Source organism: Glandiceps talaboti, chromosome 16 (assembly GCF_964340395.1).
Source record: "Glandiceps talaboti chromosome 16, keGlaTala1.1, whole genome shotgun sequence".
NCBI lineage: Eukaryota > Metazoa > Hemichordata > Enteropneusta > Spengelidae > Glandiceps > Glandiceps talaboti.
This window is the reverse complement of record NC_135564.1, coordinates 7,333,313-7,350,272: the sequence shown is the minus strand read 5'-3', so window position 1 is coordinate 7,350,272 and position 16,960 is coordinate 7,333,313. Positions and strand designations below refer to the sequence as shown.

Here is a 16,960-nt window from a genome sequence, read left to right as displayed (position 1 = left end):
AAACCTGATGAATAAGTCGTCCTTAAAGGATATCTCATTAAATTGTCAGATGTCCTGTTATCATTAACAGGGATCTTTTCCTTTCATTTAAAAACACATAGTCAGTGGAGAACTGGTAAATGAGGGACATTTTACAATACTCTTTTTCCTCATCAACATGATGACTCTCCCAACCTGATAACATATAAACATCAAGCATCCAGTTTCCAAATCAGCACTTAGCTTAAGGATGTGAATTTGCCGTATGTCAGACTCAATACTATTACAAGTGCATGTGCTCAAAGTATTCGGAGGTCTGGGTTAGGAAGACTTCAGGTGTCTACTTTATCTTTCCGGTATATGTTCCTTTAAGTCCCCATGTCCTTTGAAAGTATTAGTGCTTTTTGGTGCATTTACCTCAAAACGTGTGTAACCTATGCAATCAGTTTCGGTACCTGGCATGTACGCATAGTGTATTGATGTTCACGAGACCAATTTATTTAATGTAAAAGAAGATGCTTTCTTTGTAAAGTTTTTTTATTTAATATTGTCATAAGCATTTTCGCTATATGACTCTCATTTGAGTTCAGAAAATATTCCAATATATTTAATATTGCTCAGTCAGTATCTGTCGAGTCACCTACGATATAATGTTTTAGCCTGCCTTGTTGTCAGTTGTCAAAACAAATATGTTATTTTTTTACTTTCTATAACGGTTAGTATCACCAAAATAATCGCACTACAAATGTGTTCACATGATCAAGAATTACTTACCACGTCATCTTCATAGGTGAAATTATAATCTCGTTTCGCTCTAAGTTTAACTTCATCCGAGAACTCCATATATTCTGGACTCGAGGGTTGCAACAGTGTCACAGTCATCAATGCTTCATATGCTTTCTTAGCATCTTGATCCCGCTCATCATTACGTTTCCATGGATACGCGCCATATTTTGGATCCCTATAAAGTTCTATGTTGAAGAAGGCGTACTCTCCATTTATCATGCCATGATCATACGCATGTAACATGATCTCTCGAACCTCATCGGCTGATGCACATATCACAATAACTGTGAAGATAAAAAGAAAGACAACTTGCCAACTTAATTTCATGACACATTATTGCGTTTCTAACCATGTGAAAGGGGTTTTAAACATGTTTCCGTCAATCTAGCAAGCAATAGTATTACATTAAAAGTGTATTTGAATACTAATGTAGATTATGCAATGGTTCAAAAATACGGAACTTAGGCAATCATGCCTCTGTACATGTTCGATTACCGTGATGTGTGAGTGTGTGTGTGTGGGGGGGGGAGGGGCTTGGCAATATGAAATTTGAAATGCTAAAAACCTTTGCAGTAAACGTTTGCTAGTGATAGAATGTTTTACAGCTTTTATCACCTATCCTCATTGCTGGGTAGGAGATTGTGTTCACATCACTCAATGTCTAGTGACGAAATAACAACAAATTATAAAAGTACATGGTGTATAGATGAAATTTCGGTTAGTATCCAATTTACAAGTCAATGAATAGTGTCTTTTAATTTGTTATTCACGGAACCCACGAAATAAAGGAATGTCTGGATATTAAAATATCTAGCGATACAATACCTGGATTGTCTGGTATATACCGAGAATACTCTCTGTTTACTCTAATGTGAATTTTTACTCACAAGCGACGTGAATAGTTATTATTTTGTATATCTGAACACAACGTAGTACACCATGTAATTTCCTGTTCCACCGTCACATCTGATATTGCTGATACCGTATCATATAACGTATGAGGTTTGAACTGTATGTACACATGTATTTCTAATAAATCATGGATTTATCATGGGCCTTTGGCATGTATCAAATACATTTGTATTTTCAATCTCTTCTTTGAATATAAGAAGAAAATGATGATAGAGAAAAAGTTACGGTTCGTAGAAACTATGTCACGTGATTTTATTAAAAAATAAAAGTACGTCGACTCGGATTCGAGATAAAATTATGACCGCAAAATGAGAAATCAGTGCACGTACTGTGATTTCCATGTGAAATATAACCTGTTAAATAAACATTTCACATCCAATGTATTCCTTCCTACAGAAATGAATGATCACTTCATTATTATTTTGAAATATTATATTTATGATCAGTTAATATTCAAAGTAATGAATTTTCTCTTTATTCATCAGTTCTACTCGCTGTCTTTCTGCAAAAAAACTAGATGTTGGATGTAGCCAGAAGATAGTGAATCAGTTTATTTGACTATCATTGGCTATGGTACTCTACTAAAACGGGTCTTCGAATTCCTCCACATGACAAACCTTCCGGAGTTTTACATGCATGCATAATCAGATGTATATTATCATTTGTAGTTGCTGATGAACAAAACTGTAGTGTACGTTGATAAAATTTATTTTATTTGGTTTCTGTCTCTATTTACCAAATGCAAACCAAGTCCACGAGTGGAGGATCAAGCAATGATTGACGATCCCTTTGACTTAAATAAATGTATGGATTGTTCAACAAAGAGTTGGGATTTTAGAGTGGTCAGATGATGTTCTCTTACTTGCGATAGCAACAAGTCTGTTGGCCAATAATAGCTATACATTCTTATTCTACCAATCAATATAAGTACCTAACACCAGTATATTGCAGAAACATTCTGTCTTGAATTGGTTAAGGACTCTTAGTGATAAGACGATAGCGACTAATACTTTATACAGTGACTAGTACAGGCAAATAAAATGTCATAATGGGGTACTTATTAACTGTCATTGAAAGGAACAAAAAGATAAAATGACAAAAGTTACTCTACAATTATAAGAAAAAACTTGTCCAATCATTTTTAACAATAGACAAACTTTTTAAAATGTCTATCAACTGATTGCTAAAACTTGGCCTTCCCATTCAGGAATATGTGCTTAGTGTTAGCATGTGTACTAAACTCATCCCAGATATGACCCAAACTGTGCCCTTAATCAGCACAAAGTGTTGAGATAACGACAATAATGTATGTCAATAAGCTGAATTGTCAAAAGAGAGACAGCTGAAACATTCCATGTGCTCTGATCGAAGACGCAGTAGTCGGCAAAGCTTGGCTTGCCAAGTAGCTTTCGTACGCAAAGCACGTAATCAAATATGTATTTGTACCTTATTGGTAATTTCGATGTTGCTGAAGTATTAGAGCTACCCTTGTATAGTAGTCGAGTACCAAGTTATTAATCTAGAAATGCATATCCCCTTGTTGTGTTGTGTTGTATTGAAACTAAATGCAATTTTCAAAATGGCAAGCATATTAGTTTGTCAAGGGTACTACTGAGGTGATTACATATATACAAGTCAACAACTTAAGTCAGAATCTTCGAAGACATTAATAAGATGTATGATAGTTAAGTAGGGTACATTAATGCAATCTGTAGATTTTTGTGACGTGTTGGTCGTGTAGAGACTCTTCTAAACATACTCAATACGTTGATGCATTATTTTGCTATCAGCCATTTTCATATCAAACCCTTTGGCAAATGTAATTTAATATAACACATGGCGTCATGAGGAAGATTGAAACACTTTCAAATGCATACCAAATGGGAAACAGGACTCTTTGAATTATTAACCTAAGAAAGAATTCAATTTTATTCTTAAGTAAACACGGATCGGTTATAATAATGTAATCAGTAAAGTAATTGTTCAAATGTGTGTTTGATTTAACCAGCAATTGAATTTTCAAATATTATATTTCGTAACGTTCCATTGACGTTGTCACGTCGTATAAAGCAGTTTAAGTGTCCATAAGCTCATATTAAAATAATAGGCTTGTTACATGCGATTTGCGTTCTTATCTTTTGATGTTTTCGCATGGACGTGAAAACTGTTAAACGAGCTCACCGAGCTTTTTTTATACTAGATAATGAGAATATTAACATAACGGGGACCGAGATCTCCTCTTCTATAACCTTGTTGAAAAATGTATTATTTGCCCTCCGGCGACGCATGAAGTTGTTTTACATACACGTCAATGCTTCACTTTTCAAAATTAGAACACCAACACCGTATATATAGCGATTAGCCTACATAATTTGTTTGACCCTTTTGAAAGATAGTGTGTGATTTTAATAAATAAAAAGTTTACGTTTCAGTGTGTAAAGCAAACAAGTCGGACTATATTTATCAACAGTGTATAAGCACACAGACATGCAACCGAATCACAACAATATACAGCCACGCGGGTACGAGTATCAATTTTACATGATGCCATGGAATAATACACTAAGTTGTTATCAAAATATTTGAAATGTTAGATCTACACAAATCATATATCATCCTGTTCAGAAAGATATAAATGAATCTGTGTTTTCTATTCAAAATACGTTTTACTTGCTTCCTTGATGTTTATAAGATAACATGGCCGGCTCAATGCGAAAGTCAAGGCCGACAGGAATGTTATTTACATGCTGATAACACCACTTCCATAGACTATGTATACCTAACAAATGACGTGTATGCAGCCTGTCTTTACATCAAGACGACCGTCCTTCGTTAGTGCCATTCCAATAACTAGGCGTAATAGAGTGAGACTTTTTAATGAGCTATCCTGAGGTGAAATGTACTCATCAATCCATAGAGTCATGGCTAATGTCAGCTCACGCGTTTGACATCTGAAATGCAATGGTTAACTTAAATCCTGTAAATACTGCCGGAAACCACTACTTTGGCATCTTTATGTCTGCTATAACCTGACGTCCTCCAACAATTTTCAACGTTCAGCAAAACTTTCAAATCCACCGCATTCCAAATTTTAGTAAATGTCTAGTGTGATGTTTGAAATTGTGAACTATTACTCTCCGTCTCCTTACGTTGAGTACATGTGTATGACTGCGCGCGCGCGCACACACGCGCATACATATAAAAATCATAACACACATACTAATATTGAACACATATTGCCTGGCCATGAGGGCTATAGCACCCGTTTATTACACCCAAGGGACTGTGAGTTACCAGAATCACATGCTATTTCCCGAGGCCAAAGGCTATAGCCCGAATATAGGCCAGGCAATATGCGTTTTATAATATACCTCATGCTGAACTCGCGGTGGCAGACGACATCGTCAGAAGCTGCCATTTTGACCTGCTGTGAACGCGTGGTGGTCACGTGACCATGTAAAAGGTGATAGAACTATTTCACGAGGGAATAGTCATTCTATTTTCATATCACGTGACTGATTCTAGCTAATCATAGCACAGCATTATCACTAGGTATATTATATATATATATATATATATATATATATATATATATATATATATATATATATATATATATATATCTGTGTGTGTGTGTGTGTGTTTACTCTATATTTAAGTTTCCTTCTGAAAAGAGTTATATTTTGTCGCGATTGGATATTGTAGGATGACTCATCACAAGTGAATGTTCAGTGATCTTCTAAGCTATACACGCAGACGACGTGGTAAATAGATAGCACGGTACCATCTTCAATAGTTATCAGTTTAACGATATTAGTATTGTTTATTATTGTCGTATTCAAAATGTATATCTGCATTTTAATCGTCATTGTTTGCCGTTTATAAATATATGTAATATATCTACCTATATCATGTGTCTTTATCCGACTATACACAGTTACACACACACTTGTGTTCGTATACGGAATCATGACATTGTGCAAATATTGCTTCGTGCTGTTCAGTAAATGGATCGGCAAAGAGCAATATCACATAAAAGATGAAATCATACTCTTTATGAGCATGTTATGTAAATGGCAATTTTTCATTGATTTATTGATAACGTCTTATTCTTAGTAGAAGTGGTTTTTATAGCAGTCACAAAGCCAATTTGTTGATTTTCTGTCAGTCGCCAGCGTCTTAATAGCTGTCTGACACAACGATCTGTAAAATATCAAAGATTTATTCAACAAAAGAAAAGCATATCATGGCATATCGATCACAAAAACACAGCCGGTCGATGGAGATAATAATACAAAATGCAATCGCCAGAGAAGTTCGAGAAATTTTTAGAATCAGAATAATTTTATACATCAGGTAAAACGAGTTTGATGTGTGGACCGTTGAGTAACTTAAAACTGCGGTATTTACACACTATAGGTAAATTTCAGATTTGACTGGAACACATTCAAGGTATGAATCTATATGAACCTCTAAAGTCACATTGTTACGAGCTTAAAATTAGAACTGTGTGACTTGAATAAAAAGTCCTCTTTCAACAAAATCGTACTAATATTGATACATTGTATCGCCTTCCTCGACAAATGTTTACTGACACTCCTTTTCGTCGTCTCGCAGAACAATAATATACAAACATTGCTACATTTTCTGTGTGTGAGTTAACAGTGTAGCAACCACGCTTTAATGTTTTCCATAAAAGACGGTAAGACGTAACAATGTCAACAAGATTTAGTCGATAAAAAAGGATAACAGTTTGCAATGTTAGTAACTTAAGACATCAAGCAAGCCAGAAACACAAAGTCGCAATGTTAGTGAGATTTCTACCGAGTCGGGCGTCTATTTGTTTCAACCTAACACAAATGATACTCATTAATGATCTATGAAGGATGGACGGTCTGGTTAACAACACAATTGATGATAGCATTTGTGGATATATGTTTACGTTCACATGAGAGATTTCCGGCTAATTGCGTTTCGATTATCCTAATTCCTCCGCGTATTGAACGTACACTAGAGAGATTGGGCGCATATTGAACCAATTAGAAGGCCATGGAATGACCAGCCGTTAGATAAGTTGGGAGATACAATTAACCAATATAGATCACAGAACCGTATTCGGTTAGTAAAGGACAGAGTTAGAAGTGGTTCTTTTTTGTTGTGTAAGGTACATTAGCAATGATACAAACAATCATCGTTCAATGGAAAGCCGACTATTTGTAAGATAAGTTGAAACATGAGATAAAAAAAAATTCTCGTAAATTTGGAGTAGACAAAGACAGGGATAGTTTCCAATCATGATAGGTATCTTATATCGATATTGCCGTGAAGAAATGAGCTGTACTTCAAGATGTCATACTTTCTATACATCGTCCTTGCCTTCTAAATCTGGTGGTTTGTTTTTGTTTTTTACTTTTGCTGTTTGATATCCAAACTGCTCAAAAAGGGTAAAGTCGGATTTACTTGATTTGATTGCAACAATTCCAGTTTATGTTTGTGTACAATTTCAATCTCACACAATCATTTTTATGTGTTCGTATCATCGTATTCAGTTAGGTTTGAACTATTTTATACATGACATAGCTGTCGATATTGAAACCATATATATATATAGTGGTTTGGCTGTTATTCCTAACTGTACAGAACATATCCTTGTTTGAACAGATAATTTATAAGATTCTCTTCCTTTCTAAGATGGAGAAGCCAACAATTATTTTCCTCGCTGACTAATTAACAATATGTCTCTACAGAAACTAAAGGCGTTTGCATTTGCTTTCTTGATATGATCATCGAGTAACGGTTTGCTGTCAGTGTTATCACACATAATCAAAACTAGGTCTGTTTCGTAACCAAATGAAGCTACGAAAGCTATTAAAACAAAGTGATTTCAAATTACAAACCCTGATAAAACCGACCCTGGGGCTAATGCAATATCCTTCAAGAAAATCTGTTTGCAGTTCACTACATTCACACAAACCTTCTGTCACGTGCATTATAGTGAAACCGATAGACATATTGTGTATTCCTATATGCAAGGGAATTGAACAGGTCACAGCGTGGTTTTAATGTTACGTTTATTAAGGCTACATATTGTTCATCAAGAGCTCGCAGGTAAATAACCGATGTTATTTATTTAATGAAAACCATGAGTAACAGTAAATTTCTCACTCTTCTGAATGGCACGTACACTTTGAGGTATAAGGGCATATACTAACACATAATCGCTCAACAAAGACGATTTCGAGGAATGTAATGAAGCGCACTTCAGGTATTATTCAAAGCGATTAATGTGTTTAACTTGGGAAGTATATGCGCTGTCATCTTCCTTTGCAACCACGCTGTTAAATTAGTGTGTGTAGTGTTGGCAACAAACAGAACTATAAATATTTGAAACGTTTGTATGAATACGTTTTATTGTTTTTTTGACACTCTAACATTTGCCCTTCACCTGAGACCAACCTGAAAGATTTCACATAATCAACAAAATGTCGCTGCCTGAATATTTGTACTATAAAACGTCAATTGCCAAAAGTCTCAAATCATGTGTATCATCTGAAAATAATAGCTTTCTATTTCCAGTACATTAAGTCGTGAAATATTCTGCATAACTTTAATGAAATGATGCTACGGGAATATATATTTGCATTTAAATTTCAATTATTACAAGTCTTATACAGCTTTGTACCATATGAAACTGTTAAGAGTTTCTTTGTCGTCCACATTACAATTTCTGCATAACCTTATTGAACTTTTGTAATTCTGCTAACAAGTTATTACAAAATTCTACAACGGTATTTCTGCATCATTTGATGCATACGTAAGCGAGGCAGCATATTAACATCAAAAATAACAATAGGATGAGTGTCGTTGCAAAAGATAAGGTGTCTTATGTGCGTCCTTGATGTCACTGAATTAGCGGGCGGGGTATAATTTAAGTGAAGTCACGTATTGAATCAATTCTCATTGTTGTAAATCTTACAGCCGTGATGTTAGGTAAAATGTCACCTAATTACAAGAACAAGAGTCAAGTAATTGATGCTGGACACTTTATGGCACCACTAATAGTTTCATCTCGCTTGTTGACTAATGGAATTCTCACGCTTTTACGAACAGTAATGAAAAAGTCTGGCGTTGTTTGTCTTGTACTATATACAGAGAAATAAATTCCAAATTGTCTATACTGTACAAGGTCCGTAGGATCACAATGTTTTTAACTTACATTGAGTTCAACTGTAATGTCAACTTCTCTTATCAGAATCTGCAAATAAAGTTGTACGTCTAATAATAATAAGTGCTAACAATGGCGTTTTATGAGTTCCTAGTAAAAGCTACCATCAGTCCAACTACAAAACTGAAGCGCCAGATATGAGGCATGAACTCTAGATAAAAGGGTAATGGGCTTGAAAAGTACACAAGTACGTCTGTCTAATGTGATTTTGTTCTTTTTTAGAATCACTGAAGAAGGTCATCTGTGTGTGGCCAAAACGTTGGACATCAAGTATTTTTACCGACGTCGACGGCGAACAGATTTGTTTATTTTTCAGCACCCCTCTTCAGTTTTAGATTTATGTGTTTGTCCTGTACTACTATTCACAAACGAATAAATTATAAATTGTCTATACTTGACAAATGTTGACTAGGATTTTTGAAAGTCTTTATAGTTACAATACATGTACATTGAAAGGTTCAGTCGAAATTTATTACCAGTGTCTACAAATATAGGTATACTTCTATGAGTGTTTGTTATCGACGATATACAATTTTAGACGGCATCTGTGCTACTAGCAGAAAACATGATACATTCCATTCTTTAATGCCATATATCTAAGGTCTTATTGTACAGTTACATACGGTGAATATATGAACTTGGATAGCTGTAAAACTGGTTAGCAAAATCACCGGTGACATCTACTCACACAACTGTTACAGTACTGCTAGCTCTTTTATTCCTTAGTAAAACTTTAGAGCTTACAAGCCTATTGTAGAAAACCCAAGAGTAGGATATTTGTTCAGGTTTGATTATAACATGGGATAAAACGTCATATCGCTTGGATGAACTTGCCATACAGATTGGAAATCCTCATGGTAACAATATAATTAGACTCAACCGAGATTTAACCGTGATGTTACAGGTTGTGAATTCATAATCATATTCCTAAATGGAATTGTCTACAGTTTCCCGTAAGGAATGTTATTACGTTTGAATGTTTTACCAAGATAATGGGAGAATATAACTAAAGCAAATACACTCATCCATACGCCGATGTAATCTGTATGGTTAGGTTTGTTGAATACAGATATCTCATAGTGCCAGTCTTACAATAGAAGTGTGTTTTATTTTCAACAACAATTGACTGAAGCCACATTTACCTGTTTGTTTGTTTGTTTGTTTGTTTTTAAATCAGTTACGTAGGTCTAGTTCTAATTTGACTGAACGCACATTTAACTGGTTTTTTTTTGGTTTTTTAAATCAGTTACGTACGTCTAGTTCTAATTTGACACTCTCACCTCTGGAACTTTTACCTATAGCTTGTCCTTGATGTCTGACGACATGCACTGTTTGAAGGCAGAATAAATATTTACCAGAGTCATAAAACGACACGACATAGAAAACGAAACTTAGGTTTATCTGGAAAATTTACTTTCAATTACAGTAGTATTTGCTGAAGAAATCCTGGATATTGACTATTCATTATAAATAATTCGAAGATTGTATTTTAAATATTTAATGAGAAACGGGGGATGTTGTTTTACTTTCACTGTTCAAGGTTGGGAATTCTCAGACGCACACAGATACTGTGTATTGTATTGGCCACATCAATATTCATAAGAGTGGCTTTTCTTAGATTCAGAGCTCTTCAAGGTATAATACCGTCGGAGACTAATTCTCTTGAAAAATAAGAGTTCTTAAAATCTCTTCAAACGTTACAATATATAAGCTTATTCATTTGAAATAAATGAAATAAATTAAGTGGTTCACAAGCTTGTTTTCAATGACATTGTCAGTCTTAAATTTCCCCATAGAGTTATACACATGGTTGTTGCACACTCAATGTTTCACTTACGTTGCGTTGGGAGGAGAGAAGCAGAAATTGAAAGCTGATCATAACAGGTTTAAATTAATAATAATCTTAACAGATAGTTTTAAAACTAAGCTAATCATTCATAATTTATTTTACTCTTCAGTATGACGAGATCAATGCGTACTCATGTACTATGCATTTCGAACACTACGTGTTACGTACACGTTACGGACACTACAGATCAACACATCTCATGTTCAAGGGCCCATGTACTAAATTCCATTTCTCATATGCATTATAGGTATAGGTATACGTATCTAAAAGTTCTCTGACATACGATCTTACTGTGTCTGCTGCATACTACTGTACCACCGTTACGGACACTATCATTTTTCTGTGTGACATGAGAAAGTGTAACACTGTGACCACTCGATGTTCGTCTATATATCTACTATCTTAAAATCGTGTTTTGCACATCTTACGTTATTAAGGTATCACCATAAATAGCAGCCTTAATCGTTTGCCAAACCTTATCTGTGACATATCATCTGGGTAGTATAAACACAGAATCGATAACAGTAGGCTTATATATTATTAAGTCGGATAAGAAGAATAAAATTTTACTAGAATCTCGAAGCCCTGTACTGTAGATGTGCATATAGAGGAAGACACGTACACAAATATTTATGTGTCCATTATGAAGCTATAAAATGTATAAATCTAGATCATTACAACTCACACATTTTTAATGTACCAACATAGCGTTAAAAACGAGCATTTTTCGGACCTATTTTTATGGGGTAAACATTTATTGTGGTATTATAACATTGTGAAATCAAAATACAGTTTCACAGTTATGATTAAATTGTTGAATTCTATAGCCACAATTAGTGGAAATGAAGCACTGACTGTAAAATAGCCGACAGTATTCGGCGGCCAGATTTGATATCATTTTAACCTCTTCAAATATATGTACAATGACCCTGATTTTGGTTGTTTTTGGATTGCCTTGAACAAATTAATAGCACAAGTTTAAGATTTTCATTTCCGAAGCGTATGCTACATTACGTCCATACTAGTAATCTCTCTACATTACGTAGACGGCGGATCATGACCTCGAGGATATTATTTGTGTTGCGTTTCAGGTTTAATGTTTAGTAAGGTGCATATTTATTCTCACTTTACTGTATCAACCAGTAGTATCTAGTAATGCATGTAAAGATTTACCTACAACAAGACAGCTGGGTTTAGAAAGGAAAATATCGATGTACACAACTTTTTATTCAGTGTACACAATGAAGACGTATAATCAGTTGTCTACATTTAGCTGCCGGGTATATGACTCAGAAAACACTCACCGTAGAAATGTTTTAATACATTATGACAAGGATGTTGTAGCCTTCCGAAAACAAAGGTGTGTGCAAATGTATTACATATGACAGAAAAATAAGAATACAATTCTAGTCAATTTAATGTGTTGACGTTCCTGATAAATTCTTTCGGTGTGATCAATAATATCATTTGCCGCTTGGAAAAAAATTCGCATGGCATGAATAGGGTTGAAAATAAATCTTTGACATTTTGTCAAGAGGAAGCTCAATTTGCAGAGTGTACAAAATTAGGGGGTAAGTATGAAAAGGTCATATGGTTTCTATAGCAACTGAAAGAAATATTCCACTATACCATATTAATGTCACATTACAGGTTGGTTATATGTGTCTGAAAGAGGAATGTGGTGCCGTGATGTCTGTCACTAGAACAATCTGAATGTAGTGTTGCCTCCTTCAGATTTCAAATGCATATTTGTCTGTGCCTTTTTGGGTTAGGGGTGTATTTGTCATAAAAAACGCCTTTTCCCTACAGGCCCGTTTACGCACGTAATAAAACACCACCTGGTAAGTTCGCATTGAATCATATTAATATGCTGATTGGATAGTACTGACTATGATGGACTTATCATAAATCGAAATACGTATCCCATGTTATAATACCAATAGACCTGTTGCCGGTTCCAAGATGCATTGCGCGTCTCTATATAGAATGCTATGTTTTGTGTACGCACTGAGGGGTTTGCACGCGCTACTCAGGGGGATGATTGTCACCTGACGGTACCCTGGATTCACCCGTAAAATCAGTCTGTCATTGATGGCGTTAAGTCTTCGTTCTACAAAATCACTCATAATCAAAGAGATCAACATCTGTTTCCATAATGTCCTGATGAAAATGTTATTTCAAACGTAATAAAGACAAAACAAGACTAAATCTAACAACATAAGAGGCATCATCTCGCGCAATGAGGTCGTCCAATTTTCGTCACGTTTGAAATCAAATGCTATAGAACTAGCCAGTCTGCGAGTTGGTGACCTCAATATCACTCCATCTGTTTCCGTTCGGAATTTGGGTGTTACTCTAAGTAGCGATGGTTTTATGTCCAACCATATCAGTCAGATATGTAGGAATGGCTTTTTCGCGCTTTCTAGAATTGGCAAGATTCGCAGATTATTAGATAAGGCAACAACAGAAAAATTAATCCATGCATTCGTAACATCTAGGCTAGACTACTGTAACAGTCTCCTGCATGGTATCTCGAAAGACCAGCTTGCTCGCATTCAATCCATCCAAAATGCAGCCGCTCGCCTTGTCAGTCGCACTCGCAAATTTGATCACATTACCCCCATCCTAGTTGATTTACATTGGCTGCCAATTGATGCACGGATCAAATTCAAAGTCTTGTTACTTACGTATAAAATTGTACACGGAATCGCACCATTGTATCTGAAAGATTTAATTGAGTTGTATGTCCCAGCTAGAGATCTTCGATCATTGAATACATTACGCTTAGTACCACCAAGAGGCAAATTCAATAGAATGTATGGCCAAAGAGCTTTTTCTGTCTGCGCTCCTGCTTTGTGGAACCTTTTGCCCCTAGAAATTCGCACCGCCGAAACGGTTGATTGTTTCAAACGCCATTTGAAGACGCATCTTTTTGTGCAATATTTCTGTTAAACTCATATTTTACAGGTACATTCATGATATTTTCCCAAGGCTTTTAATATTCGACCTCATTCGTAATTGGACATGAATTTCTGTTTTAATTTTTTTTTTGCTCTTAGACTATTTTTGATATGTTCTTACCTCGATCTCTTTTTTATCAGTATTGACTGCATTTTAATTCCCTTTGTTTCATGAACATTAATTATGTTGTTTTTTTGTGTTTTTTTTTTACTTTGTTGTGTACAATGCACTGAGACGTATGTGTAGTGCGTTCTTTAAGAATTAAATAATAATAATAATAATAATAATAATAATGCATCTTGGAACCGAAAAATCGGCTATACAGCTTATCATAGTATTATTAAAACATTCCAACTAAAATTTGAAGGTCAATATGGTGATATGAAACCAAATTGGATAAAATGATTGAAACATTTGTTTTAGATTTACCACGATTACCATAGCTGAACGTTTATGACTTCCGGAATGTGCAGATGATACACGTCAAATAGCCCTTTGATATTGCATTTCATGTGAAATTACTGTCAATATTGTCTCGACTTGTGTTTTTTATTATCGGTAAAAAAACAATAAACGTTTTCTATTAAGTTTTGTATATGTTAAAACTACCTCTTATTAAAACCGTTTTTCATTATATCCCTAACCTGTTATTACTTTTTTTGGAAACATATTGGTTATGTGCTCTAAAAGCTCTTCATTTTGTAGGAACGTACGAACCGAAAAACACTAGGTGGAGGATATGATCACATGGTTGTACATATGGTACGAAGTAATTGAAATTTCAAAGGATTCAGATTATGAAATTCAAACCTGCACTCTCTGTAATTGAGGTCTTACTTTTGCGATCAGACAACGAACAATAAGTTCAATGATTAGTTTTAAAATACCAATACTTAGACATTGCACATGTCCACAAGTAGTACAATGTCCATTTTCATGTTCCTGTAGAATAAGTCAATACGAATAGTATTGATTAACGGACAATATCATACCGAATGTCTAGTTGGTATTATGCGAAATAATTGAAACCATGGCAACATTAACTAGAATCGTACGCAGATCTTTTCTTACAAATAAAATAACCAATGAAACATTTCATACACTTTTTTTCTATTTAGCAAATATCAATCAATACCACTCACACCACCACTTCATTTTCTACCGATTCTTCTTAATGTGCACCGTCGATAAAAGAAATTGCTTTTGTCCCCATGCACTTTCAGACGTACTTTCATTTTCGCTAAGATATCAATAAAAACTAATTCCGATAAATGCAATTTGAAGAATGGTCACAATTATTTCTACATTTCCTTGGCGAATATATGTCTTGTGTCTGTAGATTTGAATATGTTTATATCGATTTCAATGAAATCCATTACAATCCATTGAATCAGTGGCGGTATAAAGAAGAAATACTATTCACTCAAGCAGCGGGACCGCCTAATCTCTCTGTCCTGATCGACTAACATTTTTATGCATGAAAAAATCACAGCCGTCTCATATTCCTAGTCCATCAGATTTACATTTAAACCGCTGTTTTCTCTAGACGCCAACTGTTAGAATGCGTGATACCAGCGAGTCTGTATTTCCCTCAGTGTAAAAAAATATTGTACGCACAGTTTGATAATGCATTCTTTTGGTTCTAACTCTGTACAGGCGGCTTCTTCTGAGGCGGATTGTAAATATTACTAAATAAAGACGACGTTTGGACAAATGTATCAGAATTGAATGAATCCTGAAATAAGGTGAAGTATGCCGTAGTCATCAGAATCAATGAAAGCTCGTGAGACGGGCGTATTAGCGGGACAACTTCCACAGACAAACTAACATTGCGGGTGTATTTATATAACAGCACAGCACGAGAACGCATTCTTTATGTGTCTGTTGATAGAAAGTCAGTTGTCCAGACGCAGCAATTAAAATAATTATTCAAAGTCCCCCACCCCCATCGTTACAATGCATATGGAATATGAGAACAGGTTGGTAAGAAGAGAGCAGTTTTCATTTTAATAGTCACCTAAATTTGAGACCAGTAAACTTGAACAGAGCGTTGTCAAAAATCTTACTATAAGTTCTTTATGTTATCATTTGACTTAGCAAAGTTCATACTTATACTTCGCTACTATTCCAAAATTACAAACAACATGCCAATTGGAAGGATTAAGTTGAACGACAATGCAGTAACGCTATAATAATTGTATGCCAAGCCACATGATAATGAAAGTGGAAATGTTAAAAACTATCGTCGAGCCATACGATAAAATGTAGCAACACTAGTAAACTTTTCGTCAAACAAGACGATAAAATATAGCAACATGGGTAAGAATGTACTTGTGCCTGACAGCATTTTGTTTCAGGTATATATACTGGTTTGAATATACACAGACATTGCTTAAGAAGTCACCACTATATAGACACATCTCAGCAAACAACAACCGTTTTCTGACCTTTCCATTGATTCCACTTGTCCTGAGTTTGATAAGTTGACAAACAGGGTTTCAAAAACATTTCTTATGTATCGAAACTGGGTGGTGTAACTTATGTGTTGTATTAGGGGAAAATATAAACCTATAGTATTTTTTTCAAACAATATATGGTCACCAAACATGAGATAATTGATAATTGAATACAGCATATCAGACGAAGAAAAGATATACACAAATTGAAAGTAGTCACCCATTTGGTAATGCCTTTCGTTGGCAAGGACATGTCTTCCTTTAATAGCATAAACCATTAGTACAATGCATAAATCTCGACACTTATAACACAGACTAACTGTCTCATATAAAACCTCAAATGTCTCGTAAACACCTAATTGTTGTCGTCGTGAAATCCCTGCGGTAATCACGACCCGAAGTTGTATATTCTTTGCGATGCTCAGGTGTAAAATATGCATAAATACAGTGAGGTCATTTATTAGTCATAATCGGACGATTTACTTAAACTTCTTTGTTGTTATCGTTTTAGTTGAAATAAACTATACTACTTTATAAGTAAATTTAAGAATTGTGCATTAGGGCAATCTCGTTTATTTAAATTGCAAACTAGTGTGTATGTTTTGAATTCTGTCGAATAATCAAACATTCTCCAAACTTCTACACTTAGAATAGAAGTTTTACATTTGATAAATTTTATTGAATAATAATTCGGAAAAGTTGTTAGGTTAAAATTTAATGTCGATCTGATACTGTAATTTCTTTGGTGTGCAATGACTGGGTTTGTTAAGAATATAATGAAAGACATTGCCC

The 16,960-nt window shown here is 34.9% G+C and overlaps 1 protein-coding gene across 3 annotated transcripts in view; it reads right to left on the bottom strand.

The window, feature by feature from the left end:
- LOC144447811 (atrial natriuretic peptide receptor 1-like) overlaps positions 1–16,960 on the bottom strand; it is a 196,750-nt gene that overhangs the window by 35,155 nt on the left and 144,635 nt on the right. For all 3 annotated transcript variants that reach the window (XM_078137900.1, XM_078137896.1, XM_078137897.1), the window contains exon 2: positions 754–1,049. In XM_078137900.1, the coding sequence (XP_077994026.1) occupies positions 754–1,049 (296 nt within the window). The remainder of the gene's footprint in view (positions 1–753; positions 1,050–16,960) is intronic.